Source organism: Dendrobates tinctorius, unplaced genomic scaffold (genome assembly GCF_039654945.1).
Source record: "Dendrobates tinctorius isolate UK_male_01 unplaced genomic scaffold, ASM3965494v1 ptg000022l, whole genome shotgun sequence".
Classification (NCBI taxonomy): domain Eukaryota; kingdom Metazoa; phylum Chordata; class Amphibia; order Anura; family Dendrobatidae; genus Dendrobates; species Dendrobates tinctorius.
Window position 1 is genome coordinate 46765326 of NW_027361690.1, and position 20616 is coordinate 46785941.

The 20616-nt window shown below is 42.7% G+C and overlaps 2 protein-coding genes across 7 annotated transcripts in view; one reads left to right on the forward strand and one right to left on the reverse strand.

Annotated features, from left to right (window-relative positions):
* The window catches only part of PEX11A (peroxisomal biogenesis factor 11 alpha), a 246973-nt gene that overhangs the window by 57021 nt on the left and 169336 nt on the right, over window positions 1-20616 (forward strand). Inside the window, exon 2 of one of the 5 annotated variants that reach the window (XM_073568678.1) lies at window positions 964-1021. The exons of the other annotated variants lie outside the window; for them this stretch is intronic. The gene's annotated coding sequence lies outside the window, so the exon portion shown is untranslated. The remainder of the gene's footprint in view (window positions 1-963; window positions 1022-20616) is intronic. 5 annotated transcript variants of the gene reach the window in all.
* The window catches only part of WDR93 (WD repeat domain 93), a 97798-nt gene that overhangs the window by 22081 nt on the left and 55101 nt on the right, over window positions 1-20616 (reverse strand). The window contains exons 11-14 of one of the 2 annotated variants that reach the window (XM_073568675.1): window positions 15259-15393; window positions 14971-15166; window positions 14486-14546; window positions 2249-2405 (exon numbers count right to left, since the gene is read on the reverse strand). In XM_073568675.1, coding sequence (XP_073424776.1) covers window positions 2249-2405; window positions 14486-14546; window positions 14971-15166; window positions 15259-15393 — 549 coding nt within the window. Of the gene's footprint in view, window positions 1-2248; window positions 2406-12158; window positions 13206-14485; window positions 14547-14970; window positions 15167-15258; window positions 15394-20616 lie in introns of those variants that run through there. The other variant, XM_073568676.1, reaches the window with a different exon arrangement.

Consider the following 20616-nt stretch of genomic DNA (forward strand, 5'->3'; position numbering starts at 1 on the left):
ACTTACACGATGAGGCCGGAAAAGGGAATGGAGCTAACTGTGGGAGCTCCAAGAAGGAGAAGGAGTTAACAGCAGGAGCTCCAATAAGGTGTGGAGCTAACCATTGGAGTCCCGATAAGGGGTGTAGCTATTAAGATGAGTTGGCGTGTCTACAACGGGCAGGAAAAAAGCCCATCCGATGATGCTGGAAAGAGGGGCGGAGCTAGTTGCCCAGGCTAGGTCGTGCTGAAATCGGGGACTAAAGTGGAAAACACTCAACAATGAAGCAGGGGAGGTGTCCACTTCCTACTCACACTAAGCTAAAACTGATTAACCTATCGCCAGTCGGTGGGGTGTACACTGCAGAGGAGGAGCTATCTTTTTTGTGCATAGTGTCAGCCTCCTAGTGGCAGCAGCATACATCTATGGTTTCATGCGTCCCCCAATGAAGCGATAGAGAAAAGAGGATTACTCAGCAACAAGGCATCTGATATGAGACACACAGGTAGGACTTTTTTCAGCATTCTGTAGCCTCTATGCCATTATTAATAGTTTAGTTACTGCTCTGCTAAACTATAATCCCTCACCAATAAAGCCCCTTAACATATTTTCGATGACATCATAGGTCTTTGTAAGTATGGAGGAACAATAATGAGTTCAGATTTATCCACATTGAGCTTGAGAAAGCGACAGGAGAAGAAGGAGGATATGGCTGATAGACACTCCGGGAACTCCATGGAACTTGAGTACAGAGCCCTAACAATCACCATTCATAGCCAAGAGATGGACAGAATTCCCATACAGCAGGGCTTAGTTTGCAAGATAGATGTGTGTCCTATTGGTGCGATCTGCATTGACTATACATTTATGTAACATTCTGTCAATCTGCCAAGTGCAGTACACCCACTGAGGGACACCTGTCACTGGCCGGGACAGTGCCCCAGAAGACTTCGTACAATCATCTTTTTTTTCTTTTTCCCTCAGAAGGATACTGTTTTAAGTGGACATTATTCACTCATTGGACGCATTCACTTCCACAAAGGTAAAATTATAAATGTGACACCATTGAATCATCAGCCTCTATTTAAGCAAGTAACCTCTAAATCACGCATCTCTGTATGTTTTTATGTTTATTATCATTTAAGAGCCATGCTTTGACTAATGCTAATTTCTTGGCAATTCAGGATACATATCAGCGCAAATTATATTTATATATTCTAATATGAAAAATATGTTCAAGATAAGAAAATCCATTTATGTTGAAGTGGTTGTCCAGACTTCGCATGCTATCAGGATACTCCGCTGTCGGAGACAAAAGCAGGAAGTCATATATGCGATTTGCATACTTCCAGCCACATTCCAACTAGACGGGTCATTACAGGTTGCAACCGGAAAAAACACCACTCAAAACATATGCCTCAATTGTTAGAGGATCAGCATTGCAAACAACTTACCTGATCTGCTCACTCAGCCAATGAATAGGGCTGAGGGAAAAAAACCGCTTTTCTTGACGCAGTGAGCACAACGGGCTTTGAGCAGTGTTTCTTCAAGCAGCAAGCTTCACTGACGTGTGACTAGAACGGGTTTGAGTTTGAAATATGTAATGGCGGCCATATTTATGAGATTCTTGTTGAACCCCTTTACGAAGTTCAAATAAAAAACAAAAACATATATTCACCATTTAAGAATAATGAAATGATGACACTCGTTAGAACTATTTCTCCATTCACTACTTATTAAGCTAGCCTGTATATCAGCAGTCATCATTGTATTGCATACACCGATATAAAAGTCCATTTCAGTAAAATGACAATTTGTATACAATGCAATCCATCCACTCGCTTCCCAACTGAATCCATCCAGAGTGAACTGCTCTGTACTTAAAATAATATGTAACTGTGATTGTGCAGAATGATTGTGGAGACCGTGTGAAGCACTGAAGGCAAGTCTCTTAGGGATATCTTGAAAAGAAGTTCAAAATGTTTGCTTGCATTTTTTTACAGCACAAATGCATTATACAAAGTAAAATAAGAAGTCATTCTGAAAGTGACACTAGATATTTTAGGTTTAATATTCTCTATAATATGAAGGAGCCTTGAAACAGAGTTTTTAAATCAAGTAATAACAATGTAATATGCCTGGTGCCAGATCTATAGTTAAAGTGATAATAAATGAAATGCAGTTTGAATAATGGGAAAAAATACAAGAAAGTCCTAGTGGAGTCAGTACTAAAGGTTTGAGCTACGCAATGTTAGATATTATTACCTACCTTTGACAATAAGATGGAGGGTCACTGCATCAAGAGCATATACTGGCTGCCAGGGAAATGCTACTTTATAGGGTGAAGGGAGACCAAACTGGCAAACTGGTTGCCGTTCTGCAGTATCTAGTAGCTTTACCATACCGTTGCGGTGGAATAGGAGAACCTAGAAAAAAATAATGAAAGCTTATCCAACTCAGCTATTGCAATATATTACACACAAGTTATATAAAATACTATCATCATAATATATTGATATATAATTTATTATAGCTTATAACATACGTCATGATCCAGAAACCGTCATCACTTCTGTCATTGCCCCCAATAAGGAACATACGGTAATCACTTTTTTCTATTTGACACATACATACATACAGGTGCTTCTCACAAAATTAGAATATCATCAAAAAGTTAATTTATTTCAGTTCTTCAATACAAAAAGTGAATCTCATATATTATATAGGGTCATTACACACAGAGTGATCTATTTCACATGTTTATTTCTGTTAATGTTGATGATTATGGCTTACAGCCAATGAAAACCAGTAAATTAAAATACTTTATAACACCAGCTTGAAAAATGATTTTAAAATCCGAAATGTTGGCCTACTGAAATCTATGTTCAGTAAATGCACTCAATACTTGGTCAGGGCTCCTTTTGCATCAATTACTGCGTCACTGCGGCGTGGTATGGAGGCGATCAGCCTGTGGCACTGCTGAGGTGTTATGGAAGCTTTTTGGCAGTGTGGACAGGTGCCAAGTCCTTCTGGAGAATGAAATTCCCATCTCCAAAAAGCTTGTCAGCAAAGGGAAGCATGAAGGGCATTAAAATTTCCTGGTAGACGGTTGCACTGACTTTGGTCTTGATAAAACACAGTGGACCTACACCAGCAGATGACAAGGCTCCCCAAACCATCACTGATTGTGGAAACTTCGCACTAGACCTCAAGCAGCTTGGATTGTCTGTCTCTCCACTCTTCTTCCAGACTCTGGGACCTTGATTACCAAATGGAATGCAAAATGTACTTTCATCTGAAAATAACACCCTGGAACACTGAGCAACAGTCCAGTTCTTTTTCTCCTTAGCCCAGGTAAGACGCTTCTGACATAGCCTAGTGGTCATGAATGGCTTGACACAAGGAATGCAACACTTGTAGCCCATGTCCTGGGTATGTCTGTGTGTGGTGGCTCTTGAAACAATGACTCCAGCAGCAGTCCACTCCTTGTGAATCTCACCCAAATTTTTGAATGGCCTTTTCAAGGCAGCAGTTATCCCGGTGGCTTATGCAACTTTTTCTACCACACTTTTTTCTTCTACTCAACTTTCCATTAATATGCTTGGATACAGCACTCTGTGAGCAGCCAGCTTCTTTAGCAATGACCTTTTGTGGCCTACCCTCCTTGTGGAGTGTGTCAATGACTGCCTTCTGGACATCTGTCAAATCAGCAGTCTTCCCCATGATTGTGGAGCCTACTGAAACAGACTACGGGACCTTTTTGAACGCTTAGGAAGACTTTGCAGGTGTTTTTGTCAATTATTCTAATTTACTGAGATATTAACTTTTTGGTTTTCATTGGTTGTAAGCCATAATCATCAACATTTTCTTGAGAAGCACCTATATATACATACACAGAAGCAAAATACCAATGAGACAACCACTCACAACCTACCAATTCATGGAGGGGGTGATAGCACAAAAAACGCTTGTATAGGGCATTCGTCACACACAGGTAATGCACAGTATATGTCTAACAACCTATTAGTGACGCTCATATTATTAGATTAGGCGGGCTGCCAAGCATTGAGAACCGACACCCTAGTTTACAAGGCCAAAAATGCTAGGCCTGGCTGCACCCTGAAAAATGAAGTGCAAAATATATATATATGTAATATATGAGGTACTGATCCATATTTTGGCCAAGATATGCGAGCTCGCAATCCGTGTCAAGGGCCTTCACACTTGCGAGTCCTAACAGTAAACTAAAAAGCAAAGCCACGAAAAGAGGAATAAAAATCCTCCAAAAATTCAGTATTTTGCACCTGTGTTGCCGCCATCTTTACTACATGGGATTGCTGCATCCTGAGAGTGCATTAGTTAGTTCTCAGTCCTGGGCAGGTAAACACTGCTGCCCTTTTTTGCTATATTAATTCTTTAATTTTGAACTGCAGAAACGGCTGACGGTTAGAGGGTGAGTGAATTAAGAGTGAGTTTTAACCCTTTCACCACCTTAGGTTTTTCCGTTTTTGAGTTTTCGCTTATTTTTCTGTCAATATGGCCATGTGAGGGCTTATTTTTAGCAGGAAGAGTTGCACTTTTGAACGACACCATTCATTTTACCATATAAGGTACTGGAAAATGGGAAAAAAATTCAAAGTGCAGTGAAATTGCAAAAAAAGTGCAATTCCACAATTGATTTTTGTTCTTTTTACTATGTTCACTAAATGCTAAAACAAGTTCATAGATACCAAACATGTCTAGGTTCTTTTTTATTTAAGTGGTGAAAAAAAAAATCCAATTTTGTAAAAAAAAAAAAAAAAAAAAAAAAAAGGCGCCATTTTCCGAGACCTGTAGGGTCTCCATTTTTTGTGATCTGGGGCTGAGTGAGGGCTTATTTTTTGTGTCCCGAGCTGACGTTTTTATTTGTACCATCTTAGGGTAGATATGATGTTTGATCGCCCGTTATTGCATTTTATTGCAATGGTGTGGCGACCAAAAAAAGTTATTATGGCTTTTTGACTTCTTTTCTCGTTACGCCGTTTACCAATCAGATTAACTCATATACCGATCCTGAATATGTATATATTTTTTTCAATTGTTTTATTTTGAATGGGGCAAGCAGAAAGTAACATAGTAACATAGTTATTAAGGTTGAAGGAAGACTTTAAGTCCATCTAGTTCAACCCATATCCTATCCTAACTTGCCCTAACATGTTGATCCAGAGGAAGGCAAAAAAACCCTATGTGGCAAACAGTAAGCTTCACATTGGGGAAAAAAATTCCTTCCCGACTCCACATACGGCAATCAGACTAGCTCCCTGGATCAACGCAATATTAAGGAAACTATTGTATATACCCTGTAATATTATACTTTTCAAGAAAGGCATCCAGTCCCTTTTAAATTTTAGTAGGGAATTACTCATTACAACATCATATGGCAGAGAGTTCCATAGTCTCACTGCTCTTACAGTAAAGAATCCGCGTCTGTGAGTATGCTTAAACCTTCTTTCCTCCAGACGTAGAGGATAATAATAATAATAATAAATTTTATTTCTATAGCGCCGACATATTCCGCAGCACTTTACATTTCAGATGGGACTTGTACAGACAATAGACATTACACCATAACAATAATCACATAGATTATAACAAATACCAAGAGGAATGAGGGCCCTGCTCGCAAGCTTACAGTCTATGAGGAAAGAGGTAGACACGAAAGGTGGGTGGTAACAGTTGCCCTGATTGTATGGACCAGCCATAATGTTAAGTGTGTAACAGTACAGACACAGAGGGCTAATGGATGCATAAAGCATGTGGGAACATGATGCGGGGAACCTGGTTATGGTAAAACTTTTGGCTGTGCCACACAGGGATAGATTAGGTTAATGTGTTGAGGCGATAGGCCAGTCTGAATAAATGCGTTTTCAGGGCACGCTTAAAATTGTGCGGATTGGGGACTAATCATATTGACCTGGGAAGTGCATTCCAAAGTTTGGCGCAGCATGTGTAAAGTCTTGGAGACGGGAGTGGGAGGTTCTGATTATTGAGGATGCTAACCTCAGGTCATCAGCAGAACGGAGGGCGCGGGTAGGGTGGTATACTGAAACAAGGGAGGAGATGTAGGGTGGTGCTAAGCCATGGAGGGCTTTGTGGGTGCGGGTAATAAGTTTATACTGAATTCTGGAGTGGATGGGTAGCCAGTGTAATGACTGGCACAAGGTAGAGGCATCGGTGTAACGATTGGTGAGGAATATGATCATGGCTGCAGCATTCAAGACAGATTGGAGAGGGGAGAGTTTGGTAAGAGGGAGACCGATTAGAATTAGAAGAGAGTTACAATAGTCGAGACGAGAATGAATAAGAGAAAGAGTAAGAGTTTTTGCAGAGTCAAAAGTAAGAAAAGGTCGAATTCTAGAAATGTTTTTGAGGTGCAGATGACAAGAGCGAGCCAGTGATCGAATGTGGGGGGCAAAGGAAAGCTCGGAGTCAAGTATGACCCCAAGACAGCGGGCATGTTGCTGGGGAGTAATAATGGAACCACACACAGAAATGGCAATGTTGGGTATAGGTACATTAGTAGAGGGAGGAAACACAAGGAGTTCAGTCTTTGACAGGTTCAGTTTCAGATATAGTGAAGACATGATGTTAGACACAGCGTTTAGACAATCGCCGGTGTTTTCTAGGAAGGCTGGCGTGATGTCAGGAGAAGAAGCGTATAATTGGGTGTCATCAGCATAGAGATGGTACTGGAAACCAAATCTACTGATTGTTTGACCAATAGGGGCAGTGTACAAGGAGAAGAGGAGGGGGCCTAGAACCGATCCTTGAGGAACCCCAACAGTAAGGGGAAGGCGAGAGGAGGAGAAACCGGCAAAAGATACAGTAAAGGAGCGGTCAAAGAGATAGGAGGAGAACCAGGAGAGAACGGTGTCCTTGAGGCCAATGGAACGGAGAATAGTGAGGAGGAGCTGATGATCCACAGTGTCGAATGCTGCAGAGAGATCCAAGAGAATTAGCATGGAGTAATGACCATTTCATTTAGCTGTTAGTAGATCATTAGAGACTTTAGTGAGGGCAGTTTCAGTAGAGTGGAGAGGGTCGAGAAGAGAGTTATCAAAGAGATAGCGGATGAGACGGAAGTGGACCAGGCATTCCAGGAGTTTAGAGATGAAGGGAAGATTAGAGACAGGTCTATAGTTAGCGGCACAGTTTTGGTTCGAGGGATGGTTTTTTAAGTAGTGGATGTATGATGGTATGCTTAATGAGGAGGGAAAGATACCAGAAGAGAGAGAGGTTAAATATTTTAGTTAGGTGAGAGGTGACAGCAGGGGAAAGGGACTGGAGGAGATGTGACGGAAATGGGTCACTGGTGCATGTGGTTGGGCGAGATGATGCAAGGAGCCTGCTTACTTCTTCTGTGACTGGTTCAAAATCAGAGAGTGAGCTAGATGCAGTGGGGGAGGGAGGACAGTGCATGGTATGAGGTGACTGGGAGATAATTTCCTGTCAAATCTGGTCAATTTTTTCTTTGAAGTAATTGGCCAGATCGTCAGCTCGGAGCTCCGTGGTTGGGGCGTGTACTCTTGGGTTGAGTAGAGAATAAAAAGTGTCAAAGAGACGTTTCGGGTTATTGGACAGTGAGGTGATGAGGGTGTTGAAATAGGTTTGTTTGGATACGTGAAGGGCAGTGTTGTATGTTCTAAGCATAAACTTATAATGGATGAAATCTTGGTGTAGATTGGATTTTCTCCACAGATGTTCGGCGCACCTGGAGCACCGCTGCAGAAAACGTGTTTGCAGGGTGTGCCAGGGTTGTCGCCGTCTGTGTTGTGGTGTTCTATTTATAGGGGGTGCAAATTCATCCAGGGCCCTTTGAAGTGTTTCATTGTAATGCTTCAATGCAGAATCAGGACATGAGAGAGAGGAGGAGGAGATAGGGGCCAATGATGACTGCAAGTTCTTCATAAGTTTCTGGGTGTTAATGGCCTGTATGTTTCTATAAGTATGGACAGTGGGGGTAACCTGAGCAGCCTGGCAGTTCTTGATAGAAAAAGAAAGAAGATTGTGGCCAGAGAGCGGGAGAGGGAAGTTTGCAAAATCATCCACTGCACAAAGCCGAGAGAAGACCAAGTCGAGGGAGTTTCCGTCTTCATGCGTTGGAGAATTAGTAAGCTGCAAAAGGCCAAACGAGGAGGTTAGAGATAAAAGGTGAGTAGCAGATGGGGAGAGGGGAAAAGCAATGGGGATGTTGAAATCTCCCATGATGAGGGTAGGTATGTCACAGGAGAGAAAATGTGGAAGCCAAGTGGCAAAATGATCCAGGAACTGATGGAAGGGGCCGGGAAGACGATAGACCACCGCCACTCGCATGGAGAAGGGGGTGTAGAGTCAGACGGCATGGACCTCAAAAGAAGGGAAGACAAGTGAGGGTACTTGAGGGATAACCTGAAAGGTACATTTTGGTGATAGGAGCACACCAACGCCTCCTCCTGCTCTATTTTCTGATCTTGGGGTATGAGAGAAGTGTAGCCCCCCGTATGAAAGAGCAGCAGCAGTGGTAGTGTCTGACTGCTGGATCCAGATTTCAGTAAGAGCCAGGAGGTTAAGAGAATTAGAAAGGAAAAAGTCATAAGTGAAGGAGCTTTTGTTACACACTGAGCGAGAATTCCAAAGTGCACAATTAAGAGAGACAGATGGCATGCAGGGAATATTAATAAGATTAGAGGGGTTTCTGAGTGTAGCAGTTGGGGGGTTTGACTTTGGATGCCCCCTTGTCCCCGTCACAGGTCTAAGAGTAAAAAGATCATTAGAATGGTCTTTGCATCGTTCCCGCATATATTTATACATTGTAATAAGATCACCCCTAAGTCTTCGATTTTCCAAACTAAATAACCCCAAGTGAACTAACCTATCTTGGTATTGCAGACCCCCCAGTTCCCTAATAACCTTGGTCGCTCTTCTCTGCATCCGCTCCAGTTCAGCTATGTCTTTCTTATACACCGGAGACCAGAACTGTACACAGTATTCTAAGTGTGGTCGCACTAGTGACTTATATAGAGGTAAAATTATGTTCTCCTCATGAGCATCTATGCCTCTTTTAATGCATCCTATTATTTTATTTGCCTTTGCAGCAGCTGCCTGACACTGGCCACTAAATGTGAGTTTGTCGTCCACCCATACACCCAGGTCTTTTTCAGTGACAGTTTTGCCCAGTGTTTTACAATTAAGCACATAATTATACATCTTGTTTGTTCTACCCAAGTGCATGACCTTACATTTATCCCCATTAAAGCTCATTTGCCATTTATCAGCCCAAGCTTCTGGTTTACATTAAACCTCCTGTAATATAAAATTGTCGTTCTCTGTATTAATTACCCTGCAGAGTTTAGTGTCATCTGCAAATATTGAAATTCTACTCTCTATGCCCCCTACAAGGTCATTAATAAATATGTTAAAAAGAAGCGGGCCCAAAACTGACCCCTGTGGTACCCCACTGCTATCCGTGACCCAGTCTGAGTGTGCTCCATTAATAACCACCCTTTGTTTCCTATATGTGAGCCAGCTCTTAACCCACTTACACATATTTTCCCTTATCCCCATTGTTCTCATTTTATGTATCAACCTTTTGTGTGGCACCGTATCAAAAGCTTTTGAAAAGTCCATGAACACCACGTCCACTGCATTCCCTTGGTCCAGTCCGGAACTTAGCTCCTCATAAAAGCTTATCAGATTAGTTTGACAGGAACGGTCCGTTGTAAACCAATGTTGATTTTGGGTCATGAGGTTATTCTTCTCCAGATACTCCAGTATAGTATCTCTTAGAAAACCCTCCAGGATTTTACCCACAGTTGAGGATAAACTTACTGGCCTATAATTTCCAAGTTCAGTTTTTGTCCCCTTTTTGAATATTGGCACCACATTTGCTATACGCCAATCCTGTGGTACAGACCCTGTTATTATGGAATCTTTAAAGATTAAAAATAATGGTCTATCTATGACTGTGCTTAATTCCTGCAGTACTTGGGGGTGTATCCCATCAGGGCCCGGGGATTTGTCATTTTTAGACGCCGCCGTACTTCCTGCTGGGTTAAGCAGGTGACATTTAAAATTAATGGAGAATTTTTATCCCTGATCATGCTATCCGTCATGGGATTTTCTTGTGTAAATAGTGTTGAAAAAAAGTCATTTAGCATATTGGCTTTTTCCTCATCCTCATCCACCATTTCACCCAGACTATTTTTAAGGGGACCAACACTATCATTTTTTAGTTTCTTACTATTTATGTAGTTAAATAATACTTTGGGATTATTTTTACTTTCTCTGGCAATGAGTCTCTCTGTCTCAATCTTTGCTATTTTGATTTGCTTTTTACAGAATTTATTTAATTTTTCCCCCTTCCCTTATCTCTACCCACAGGGACTCTACATTTTCATTAGATTCATATATAGTATCACGCAGGATGGGTTTTAAGGATGATTTTACATATAAACACATGCCTCCCCCTCGCTTATTTGTACGGTCATTTCTGAACAGACTATAGCCCTGTAAATTAACCGCCAGTCATGGCTCTCGTCCAGCCATGTCTCAGATATCCCCACCATGTCATAATTATGTTCCAACAACATTTAGGCCTCTTTCACACTTCAGTTTTTTTGCATCAGTCAAAATCCGCCAAAAGGACGGATGCTTGAAGAAGTTTAAAGGAATCGCAGCCTGGAAAAGGAGAGAGAGAGAGGAGAGAGAGGAGAGAGAGGAGAGAGAGAGAGAGATGCAACGGACAGCAATCCGTCACAATCCGCCATTAATGAAAGTCAATGGAGAAAAAAAACGGATCCTCAAAAGAAAATTGAGGATCCGTTTTTTTCAAAACCTGGCGGATTGTGACTGATTGTAAAAAACTGAAGTGTGAAACTCCAATTCCTCTATTTTGTTGGCGAGGCTTCTGGCATTAGTATACATGCACTTTATGTATCTCTCTGTACCTCTATTCTTTCTTGAATTATTACCTGTTCTAACAACACCCCCCACCCCCCATGCCACCACCACCCCCAATTTCATTATTTGTGCCCAGGTCTCTATCCCTAGTTTAAACACTCCTCCAACCTTCTAGCCATTTTCTCCCCCAGCACAGCTGCACCCTCCCCATTGAGGTGCAGCCCGTCCCTAGCGTAGAACCTGTAGCCAACTCAGAAATCGTCCCAGTTCTCCAGGAACCCAAACCCCTCCTTCCTACACCAATTCCTGAGCCACTTCTTAACCTCCCTAATCTCCCGTTGCCTCTCTGGTGTGGCACATGGTACAGGAAGTATTTCCGAAAATACCACCTTGGAGGTCCTCGCTTTAAGCTTGCAGCCTAATTCCCTGAAATCATTTTATACTTTTGAAAACTTTTATTTTTTTTACTGTCTTTAATAGTTTCCATTGGAGAGTAGAAGCTGCAATCATCCGATCGTCTGTGCTACACATAGCATGGCTTCAGTCCTGCTATATGTAGCTAAAATGCTCATCTGGCCGGCGCTCTTAGCGCTGGCTGGCGCTCATAGAAATCCGGCCATGACAACCACAGGGGTCTCCTGCAGACCCCGGGTTGTCATGCCAACCCATCAGCAACCCATGATCACGAGACATGGGCACAGCTAATGGGTGGGTAGAAATACAAATGAAATGGGCATTACCAGTGTGAAACAAGTTAGAAGTGAACTTTGTCTTCTTACAAGCATATTTGCTGTAGCTCTCACAGCTCTGCTGTTTTGCATCAAAATTGCAACCCTGTCTGCCTGTGAGATGAAAGCTGAGAGGAACCTGCAGAGGTGTCAGTTATAATCACACACAGCTCTGCAGTGAGATCAGGAGAGCAGAGAACATCCATTACACATCACTCTGGTAAATCCCATTTTATTCATAATAAGCTCTAGAGTAAAAGTCATATCTCTTTTTATTGAAAGGAATTACTGTCGGCTGAATAAGCATCGGGCTGGCAGCTATCTAAGGTGTATGGCTTCCATACACACTAGATCTTGTTTTAAAAAGAACAACAACTGTCCAATAGAAACCAGCCAGAAGATATACCTTATATTACTTGGATTTTCCTTATCATTTTATCTACAATAGTTTGGCATAATACTAAAGTCATAACTGTTCCAGAAAATGAAGTATTTCTCCCAGAAAATTATTGCAATTACACAGGTTTTGTAATATACATGTTTATTTCCTTTGTGTGTATTGACACAGCACAAGAAAAAAAGAGGAGAAAAGGAAAAATTGACATAATTTTACACAAAACCACAAAAATGGGCTGGACAAAATTGTTGGCACCCTCAGCTTAATATTTGGCTGTACACCCTTTGCAATAAATAATTGCAGTCAATCACTTCCTATAACCATCATCAAGCTTCTAGCACCTCTCAACTGGGATTTTGGACCACTCTTCTTTTGCAAACTGCTTCGGTCTCACATATTTGAAAGGTGCCTTCTCCCAACAGCAGTTTTAAGGTCTCTCTGCTGGTGTTCAATGGGTTTTAGATGAGGACTCATTGCAGGCCACTTCAGAACACTCACTCCAGTGCTTTGTTTCCATCCATTTCTGGGTGCTTCTTGAAGTATGTTTGGAGTCTCTGTCTTCCTGACAGACCTTGACCTAGGACACAAACCCAGCTTTCTGACACTTAGCACTACAATGTGACCCAAAATCCTTTGGTAATCTTCTGATTTAAAAATGCCTTATACACAGTCAAGGCACCTAGTGCCAGAGGCAGAATAACAACCCCAAAACATCTTTAAACCTCCACCGTATTTGACTGTAGGTAATGTGTTCTTTCATTTGTAGGCATCATTCTATTTTCAGTAAACAGTAGAATGATATGCTTTACCAAACAGCTCTATCTTTGTCTCATCTGTCCCAGAAGGATTTTGACTCACTCACGTATATTTTGGCAAACTGCAGTATAGCATTTTTATGTCTCTGTGTCAGCAGTGGGGTCCTCCTGGGTCTCCTGCCATATCATTTCATTTCATTCAAATGTCAATGGGTAGCTCGCAATAATTTTCTGGAAGAATTACTTCATTTTCTGGAACAATTTGAAGGGTGCCATCACTTTCGTCCATGACTGTACATATGTCAGAGTAGTGTGTCTGCATTGCTGTAACTCCAATACACAATGAGACCACAGGCACTGATGTGTGAAGCTGGTAAATATAAGACTTGTACGCCAGAGGATACGGTTAAGGAAGGAAAAGCACACGGACTTGATATTTAGATATTGATTGAAGAACAGACATGAAGCAGAGAAAAAAGTAAGAACACAAGAAAATTACATTTAAGATTACAAAGGTATATAGATAAATAGGAATGTTTACTGTATATATCAGAGTATAAGCCGAGTTTTTCAGCACATTTTTTGAGCTGAAAAAGCCCCCCTCGGCTTATACTCGAGTGAGGGTTCCAGAAGACGGAGGGGGAGCGGCAGTGGCGGAACAGCAGGTCACAGGAGGCAGGAATCGGCTGCTGAGGATAAAGCCTGTGCCCGCTGCTAAAGAGAATTTAATATTCACTATGCTCGCAGTGAATAATCGTTTCTCTTTAGCAGCGGGTACACGTGATCGCCCCACTGCCGCAGCATCGGAAGAAGACACTGCGAGGGAGCGCAGGGATGGTAAGTAGGATGGTTTTTTTTTTTCTGATGGGGGCCATGCATACCAGGATAGGGATGAGGAGCCATGCCGACCAGGATAGGGATGAGAAGCCATGCCTACCAGGATAGGGATGAGAAGCCATGCCTACCAGGATAGGGATGAGGAGCCATGCATATCAGGATAGGGATAAGGAGGGCCATGCATACCAGGATAGGGATAAGGAGGGCCATGCATACCAGGATAGGGATGAGGAGGCCATGTATACCAGGATAGGGATGAGGGGGTCATGCATACCAGGATAGAGATGAGGAGCCATGTCTACCAGGATAGGGATGAGGGGGCCAAGCATACCAGGATAGGGATGAAGAGCACTACATACCAGGATACGGATGAGGGGGCCATGCATACCAGAATAGGGATGAGGGGGCCATGCCAACCAGGATAGGGATGAGGAGCCATGCATACCAGGATAGGGATGAGGGGGCCATGTGTACCAGGATGAAGATGAGGAGGCCATGCATACCAGGATGGGGATGAGGAGGCCGTGCATACCAGGATGGGGATGAGGAGGCCATGCATACTAGGATGGGGATGAGGAGCCATGTATACCAAAATATGGATGAGGAGGCCATGCATACAGGATAGGGATGAGGAGGTCATGCATACAAGGATGGTGATGAGGAGGCCGTGTATACCAGGCTTATACTTGAGTTAAAAAGTTTTCCCAGTTTTTTGTGATAAAATTAGGTGCCTTTAACTCGAGAACATACGGTACTGAAGCACAGAGTAGCACAGATATGATTGTGACATGCAGGGAAACATGGGGGAGAATATGGGTACTACATTGATGGGGGGCAATGAGAGGTTTTAGTGGTAATAAACTAAAACTCACACGATTAGGAAGTGAGGACATCGGGACCACTGCACTTATAAGGTCATCTGACGAGCCAGCGCTATACAAATGAAGAAAGACAATGTCATTTACCGTATTACCTGCACATGTATATTATACACCCCCAGATAACTGTAGTCCAGAATAACATCTAACTTATTGATAGAAAATCTATTACGTTGTCTTTTTATTAATATTATAATGGGAAAACCCTAAGTAATGTACAATATCAAATGTATTGTTCATTAAAAAGGCAATTAGAACTTAGTTAAAAATTATAATTATAAATTAGGCAAAAGCAACCAATCATTATTAATGGCAGACACAGTAATGCAGCCATTGGCAACCAAGAGGCATAATCATAGATAAAAGGGTAAGTCATTGGACTAACTCTGTCATCAGGAACAGTCATGTGTAGACAAAGCCAACTACTGGCACCTAATGAAATTAAGATTTATAGACCAAAACATTAGTCTAGGACTCACCTGTCATGGATAAGAACAAGGCTGGACTCCTTTCCCCCAGCTGCAGTCACAAGGTAGAGAGACTTATCAGTACACCACACCATGACCCGGGCTCTTGGTATAGCTAGGGGACCTTCATTAGAAGGCAGGTGCTCCAAGAAATAAAGACTGCCTACAGATTTTCCCTCTGGCAGGACAACAACACCTAATGGGAATCCTGAAAAAGAGGAAAGAGGTTGTCCTTAAATTTCTATGGAAATATGGGCCAAGTCACAAAGAAACATGCCCGAGACAAACACAACCACTCACCAGACTGTTTCATGCCCCAAACCGTAATTGTTTCATCTTCAAGGCCAAAAGCTAAGTATGAGGAGCAAGAACTAATGGCTGAAACTTTTATAGGAGCTGCACACGGCCAAACCACATCAGGTTTCATGTCTGTATCTAAAAAGTATATACAGTAATTAATTCTGGTCTTATAATGAAAACACAGATAGCCACGCAAAAATATCTATATGCAGTATAAGTTTTATTTAACATTGTGAACAGTGAGAGTCGTACGTTGCTTATTGTTATACATTAGCACCATTGTTGCCGTTGGCCCACCGGTGACATAGATTCTGGGGGCCTACTGTTTAGTTACTTGCAATAGCACCTGATCCTTGTAAACAAATTTGACTTTGCTCCTATAAGCTGGGAAGATGTGAGGTGCTGCGCTTGTCTGTACATGTGGCAATAAAAGTACAGTGACAAAAACTGCAGGTAGGTGATTGGGTTGCCCACTCCTGCACATGGGCCTTCCAGGGAATTCACCAGTTCCCCTGTAGGCCAGTCTGAGTCTGCTTGGCTTACATTGGCGCTTTCAGTCATATTGGGTGGGGATACTCCAGACATGGCGAAAGTTGGCATCAGCCCTAACCGTTTGAAAAGAGGGTTATTGCCGGCACCTACTCCTGTGATTATCTCAGCTGAAATTGAAATCTACCTGGGTGTAAGCTGGGCACCAGACAACTGAGGGAATACAGGTGCATACCAAGAAATGAAGGAATACGTGGTCTTCCTCGTGAAATGTGCGTCGGGGGGCTGCTGTTGGGCACATACACTGACAGCCACTAATGGGTAAGACTCATACCTCTTTACTTATGACTTCCCATGTTTGGTATACATGACTATTGTTTGGTGTTAACCTTTTAACAGGTGTGGAGTCCAGGTTACAATGTATTGCACTTTATATGCACTTAGCACTTTTTTCTAGCCTTTTTGGGTATACATATACACTATCAGTAATTTTTGTGCAATTTTCTATTGAGGATTATGAGCTTTGCCCATGCTGTTATTGCAGTGTTTGGTGTGTCCTCACACATGAGCTTTGGGTTACGCTTTGTTTTATGAGCTTGTAGAATATATGTTTTATGTGAGCAATAAAATTTATGTGATATTTTTTCATACATATCTAGTTGGACTTTTTAGCTCCGGTGTTTTTGCTTGTAGGATCTATATTCTGTGGAGTGTCCATATTTACAACTTGTCCTAAAAATAGATTATCTCATGAATTAATATGTATCAGTGGGCAAATTGCCTCTTCAGAGAAAAAGATGACTTGAACTCTATAGCGCCACCTGTTGGTAGTAGCGATCCTATGTATCGGTGGACATTTTTCTTATGTTTAACGTGTGACTGAGCATATATATTAATGTATGCTTCCAACAGATGCAACAAAGTACCGTATTTTTCGGACTATAAGATGCACTTTTTTCCTCCAAAACTTTGGAGGAAAGTTGCGGTTGCATCTCATAGTCCGTATGTACCTTAAATATAAATATATGTCCTATGTGGCTGTGAATGAGGAGGAAGAGGGGGGAGCGGCAGAGGAGTGGGTCACAGGAGGCAGGAACCGGCTGCTGCAGCTAACACTGTGCCCGCTGTTAAAGAAAATGAATATTCACTGCTCTCCATGCCTTTAGTCTCTTCCACTATGCAATGAAGCCGGCGCCGAGAGGTGGGAAAGACTATGGGCATGTGGAGCAATGAATACAGTAACGGGCACACTGTTAGCAGCTTCTGGAGCCGGCCGCTGCTGCTGGGTGATCATGTGTGCCCGCTATTAAAGAGAATGAATATTCACTGCTCCCCACGTCCATGGGACTGGAGAGCAATGAATATTCTTTCTCTTTAATAGCGGGCACATGTAATCGCCCAGTGGCTGTATTCACTGTTCTGCACACCCATTATTTCAGGCGTGGAGAGCAGTGAATACTCTGGCAGCTGACTTTGGTGTTTGAGTACACATGGCAGTGATGTCATGTACTGCTTAATGTCATGACATCACTGCCATGTCATGTACTGCTTAAATACTACAGACCACTGCTGGCAACAGAACAGGACGCCGCTGCGAGGGAGCGGAAGGAAAGTAAGTAGAATTGTTTATTTTATGTTATGTGTGCAGCATGATGGGGGCCATGTATACCAGGTTGGATATGGGGGCCATGTATATCAGGATGGGGGGCATGTATATCAGGATGGGAATGGGGGCCATGTGTGCCAGGATGGGGATGGGGGCCATGTATACCAGGACGGAGATCGGGGGCCATGTATGCCAGGACGGAGATAGGAGCCATGTAAACCATGATGGGGATGGGAGCCATGTATACCAGGATGGAGGGGGGGGGGTCATGTATAAAAGGATGAGGGACCATGTACACCAGGATGGGGGACCATTTATGCCACTCAGCCTCAAACCAGCAGCAATTCCAGATCGTGGGCACATACCCTTATTGCTCTATGACATATATATTTATAATAGAGCAATTCTGGGAGTGTGGAGCAGGCTCAGGAGCTGAGCCCACACCACAAAGGGCAGATGTCGGCCTTGTTAAATAACTGGCATCAGCCTCTAATAACAACAAATGGCGATACTGCCAATTGTTGCTGATAACTTCTTAAAGAAAACTCGTATTACCACTGCTGCCCTCAGTAAACAGCTTTATTTTTATTTTTTTAAATTCACTATATGGTTCCAGAGATTAGTGAAGATTTCTACGGTTTTTACAAAGGAGTCGTGCATGACATGATTTCCTGCAATGTGTTTTTGGTAAGGACCATAAAAATTTGTACTAATATTACAGCAAATTAAGAAAAAAAATGCTCAGGAGATGATCGCAAATAAAATAAGCGCAAAATCTGCCCCCTTTTCACCTCATGACAGGTCCTCTTTATATGCTGCTGTCAACACTAACAGCGGAATTTATATGCTGCAATTCAGCCCAGGCGTTTGGTTGGGTATCTATCGGCCCCCACCCTACAACGCAGGGTGCCTACTAGTGATGAGCGAGTATACTCGTTGCTCGGGTTTCCTAAGCATGCTCGGGTGTCCTCCGAGTGTTTTGGCATGCTTGGAGATTTAGTTTTCGTCGTCTAATCTGCATGACTTGCGAATTGTAGACAGGCTGAATACATGTGGGAATTCCCTAACAAACAGGCATTCCACACATGTATTCAAGCTGTCTAGCAGTCGTAAATTATGCAGCTGAGAGGACGAAAACTAAATCTCCGAGCACTACAAAATACTCGGAGGACACCCGAGCATGCTCGGAAAACCCGAGCAACGAGTATACTCGCTCATCACTAGTGCCTACGTGTTGCCATTGTAACTAGGGGCCTGCTGAAGGTCCCTGACACTGCCATGTTCATTCTTCTGTGAAGTTTAGCCATAAACTAAGCTTTATGGGAGACCATAATTTTTACCATTTACAGAAATACTGAAGTATTATTGTATACAGTATCGTGCTTCCTCGAAAATAAACCTTAGCATGATGTTACAAGATTTTTGGAGTGTGTTTAAAATATAAGCCCTACTCCAAAAATAAGCCGTAGTTACAGTCAGGGCTGGCGTAAGGGGGAGTCAAATTGGGCAATTACTCAGCACCCTCTATCTCTTAGAGGCCCCAGCATTTCTATTCTGAGGTTAAGCCTGAGGACCTTGTTGCCATTACTGTCTTGTGATAATGATGTCACCAAAGGTTTCTTAACTGCAAGATTTCAGAGTAACTGAAGAGGAGACAGGCTGGTATGTACTGTATGTGCAGTGTATATATATATACACACACACATACACAAACTAGATGGAGGCCTGACGCTATTGCATAGGGAGGGCGGTAATGTCACGATGGGGGCAGGCTTTGCAGCGTTGAGAATCTCTCCCCCATGTGCTCACCCACCTATCCACTCTCTCTTTCCCCATGTGCTGACTTCGCCTGTCTGTGCTCTCTTTGACCTGTCTACCCCATGTGCTATCCCCCTTGACTGCGGTCTCTCTCCTTCCTGTGCTGTGTTCTCCCCTCATGTGATGTCCCGTTTGAGCTGTCTCGCCCCTGTGCTCTGTCTCTCTCACCCCTGTGAATGACCGTGTACAGAACATACCACAGCTCCTGGGCAGGGGAGGAAGCAAAAGATAATACTGACATTAGAGCAGGAGATCACAGATTATACAGTGCGCAGGATAACATTAAGGCTATGGTCACACTATCAGTATTTGGTCAGTATTTTACATCAGTATTTGTAAGCCAAAACCAGGAGTGGATCAATCAGAGGAAAAGTATAATAGAAACACGTCACCACTTCTGTATTTATCACCCACTCCTGGTTTTGGCTTATAAATACTGATGTAAAATACTGACCAAATACTGATAGTGTGACCATGGCCTAACATTACATTAACATAACTAACATTACAGCAGGATACACAGTGCAACGGTGTTCCGCTGTTGGTACTGCACAAGAGGCTGCATGAGTGTGAGAGTGTATGAGTGTACTGGATAAATGAAGATCCGCCGACGTTGAGGGAATTTTTCAGACAGTCTGTCTCTATTGTGAATATGGAAAAAAACATTTAAGTTAAGAGAAAAGGCATAAGAACATTTGAGACACTGTGGTCGCCTTGGATGGAGAGATGACTCTGAACTTAGGTTACACCATGCATTATTTGCTGCTCTTGTATGTAATGGGGGGGAGGGGAGGGAGGGAATTTATGAAACTAATGACCATGGTTAATGTTTTTCTCATAGTGATTTTTGTTCTATTGCTTTGTACCTTGAATTTGGTTAAATAAAAAATTATCTGATTTGAAAAAAAAAGAGAGTATGAGTGTGTGAGTGTGAATGTGAGTGAGTGTGTGATTCTGAGAGTGAGTGTGAGACTGTGAATGTGAGTGTGAGAGAGTGCATGTGTGATTCTGAGTGTGAATGTGAGTGTGTGCGAGTGTGAGAGTGTGAATGAGAGTGTCAGTGAGTGTGTGATTCTGAGAGTGAGTTTAAGTGTGAGAGTGTGAGAGTGTGAATGAGAGGGTGATTGTGTGAGAGTGAGTGTATGAGTGTGTGTGTGTGTGTGTGTGTGAGTGAGTGTGAGTGTGTGAGTCTGAGTGTGAATGTGAATGTGAGAGTGTGTGAGTGTGAATGTGAGTGTGTGTGTGAGTGTGTGTTGCGTACGGTGTATAGAGTGTGTGTGTGTGTGTGTGGTGCGACGGTGTTCCTCTGATGTTACTGCCCAACAGGTTTGTACCGGCAGCAGGTTCCATATTGAGACACCCATCACTTGGGTGTCCCAATATGTTGGTTGGTGAACTCCCTCCGCTTGGAATTCTGGGATACGGTGACATCTGGACAGAACAGG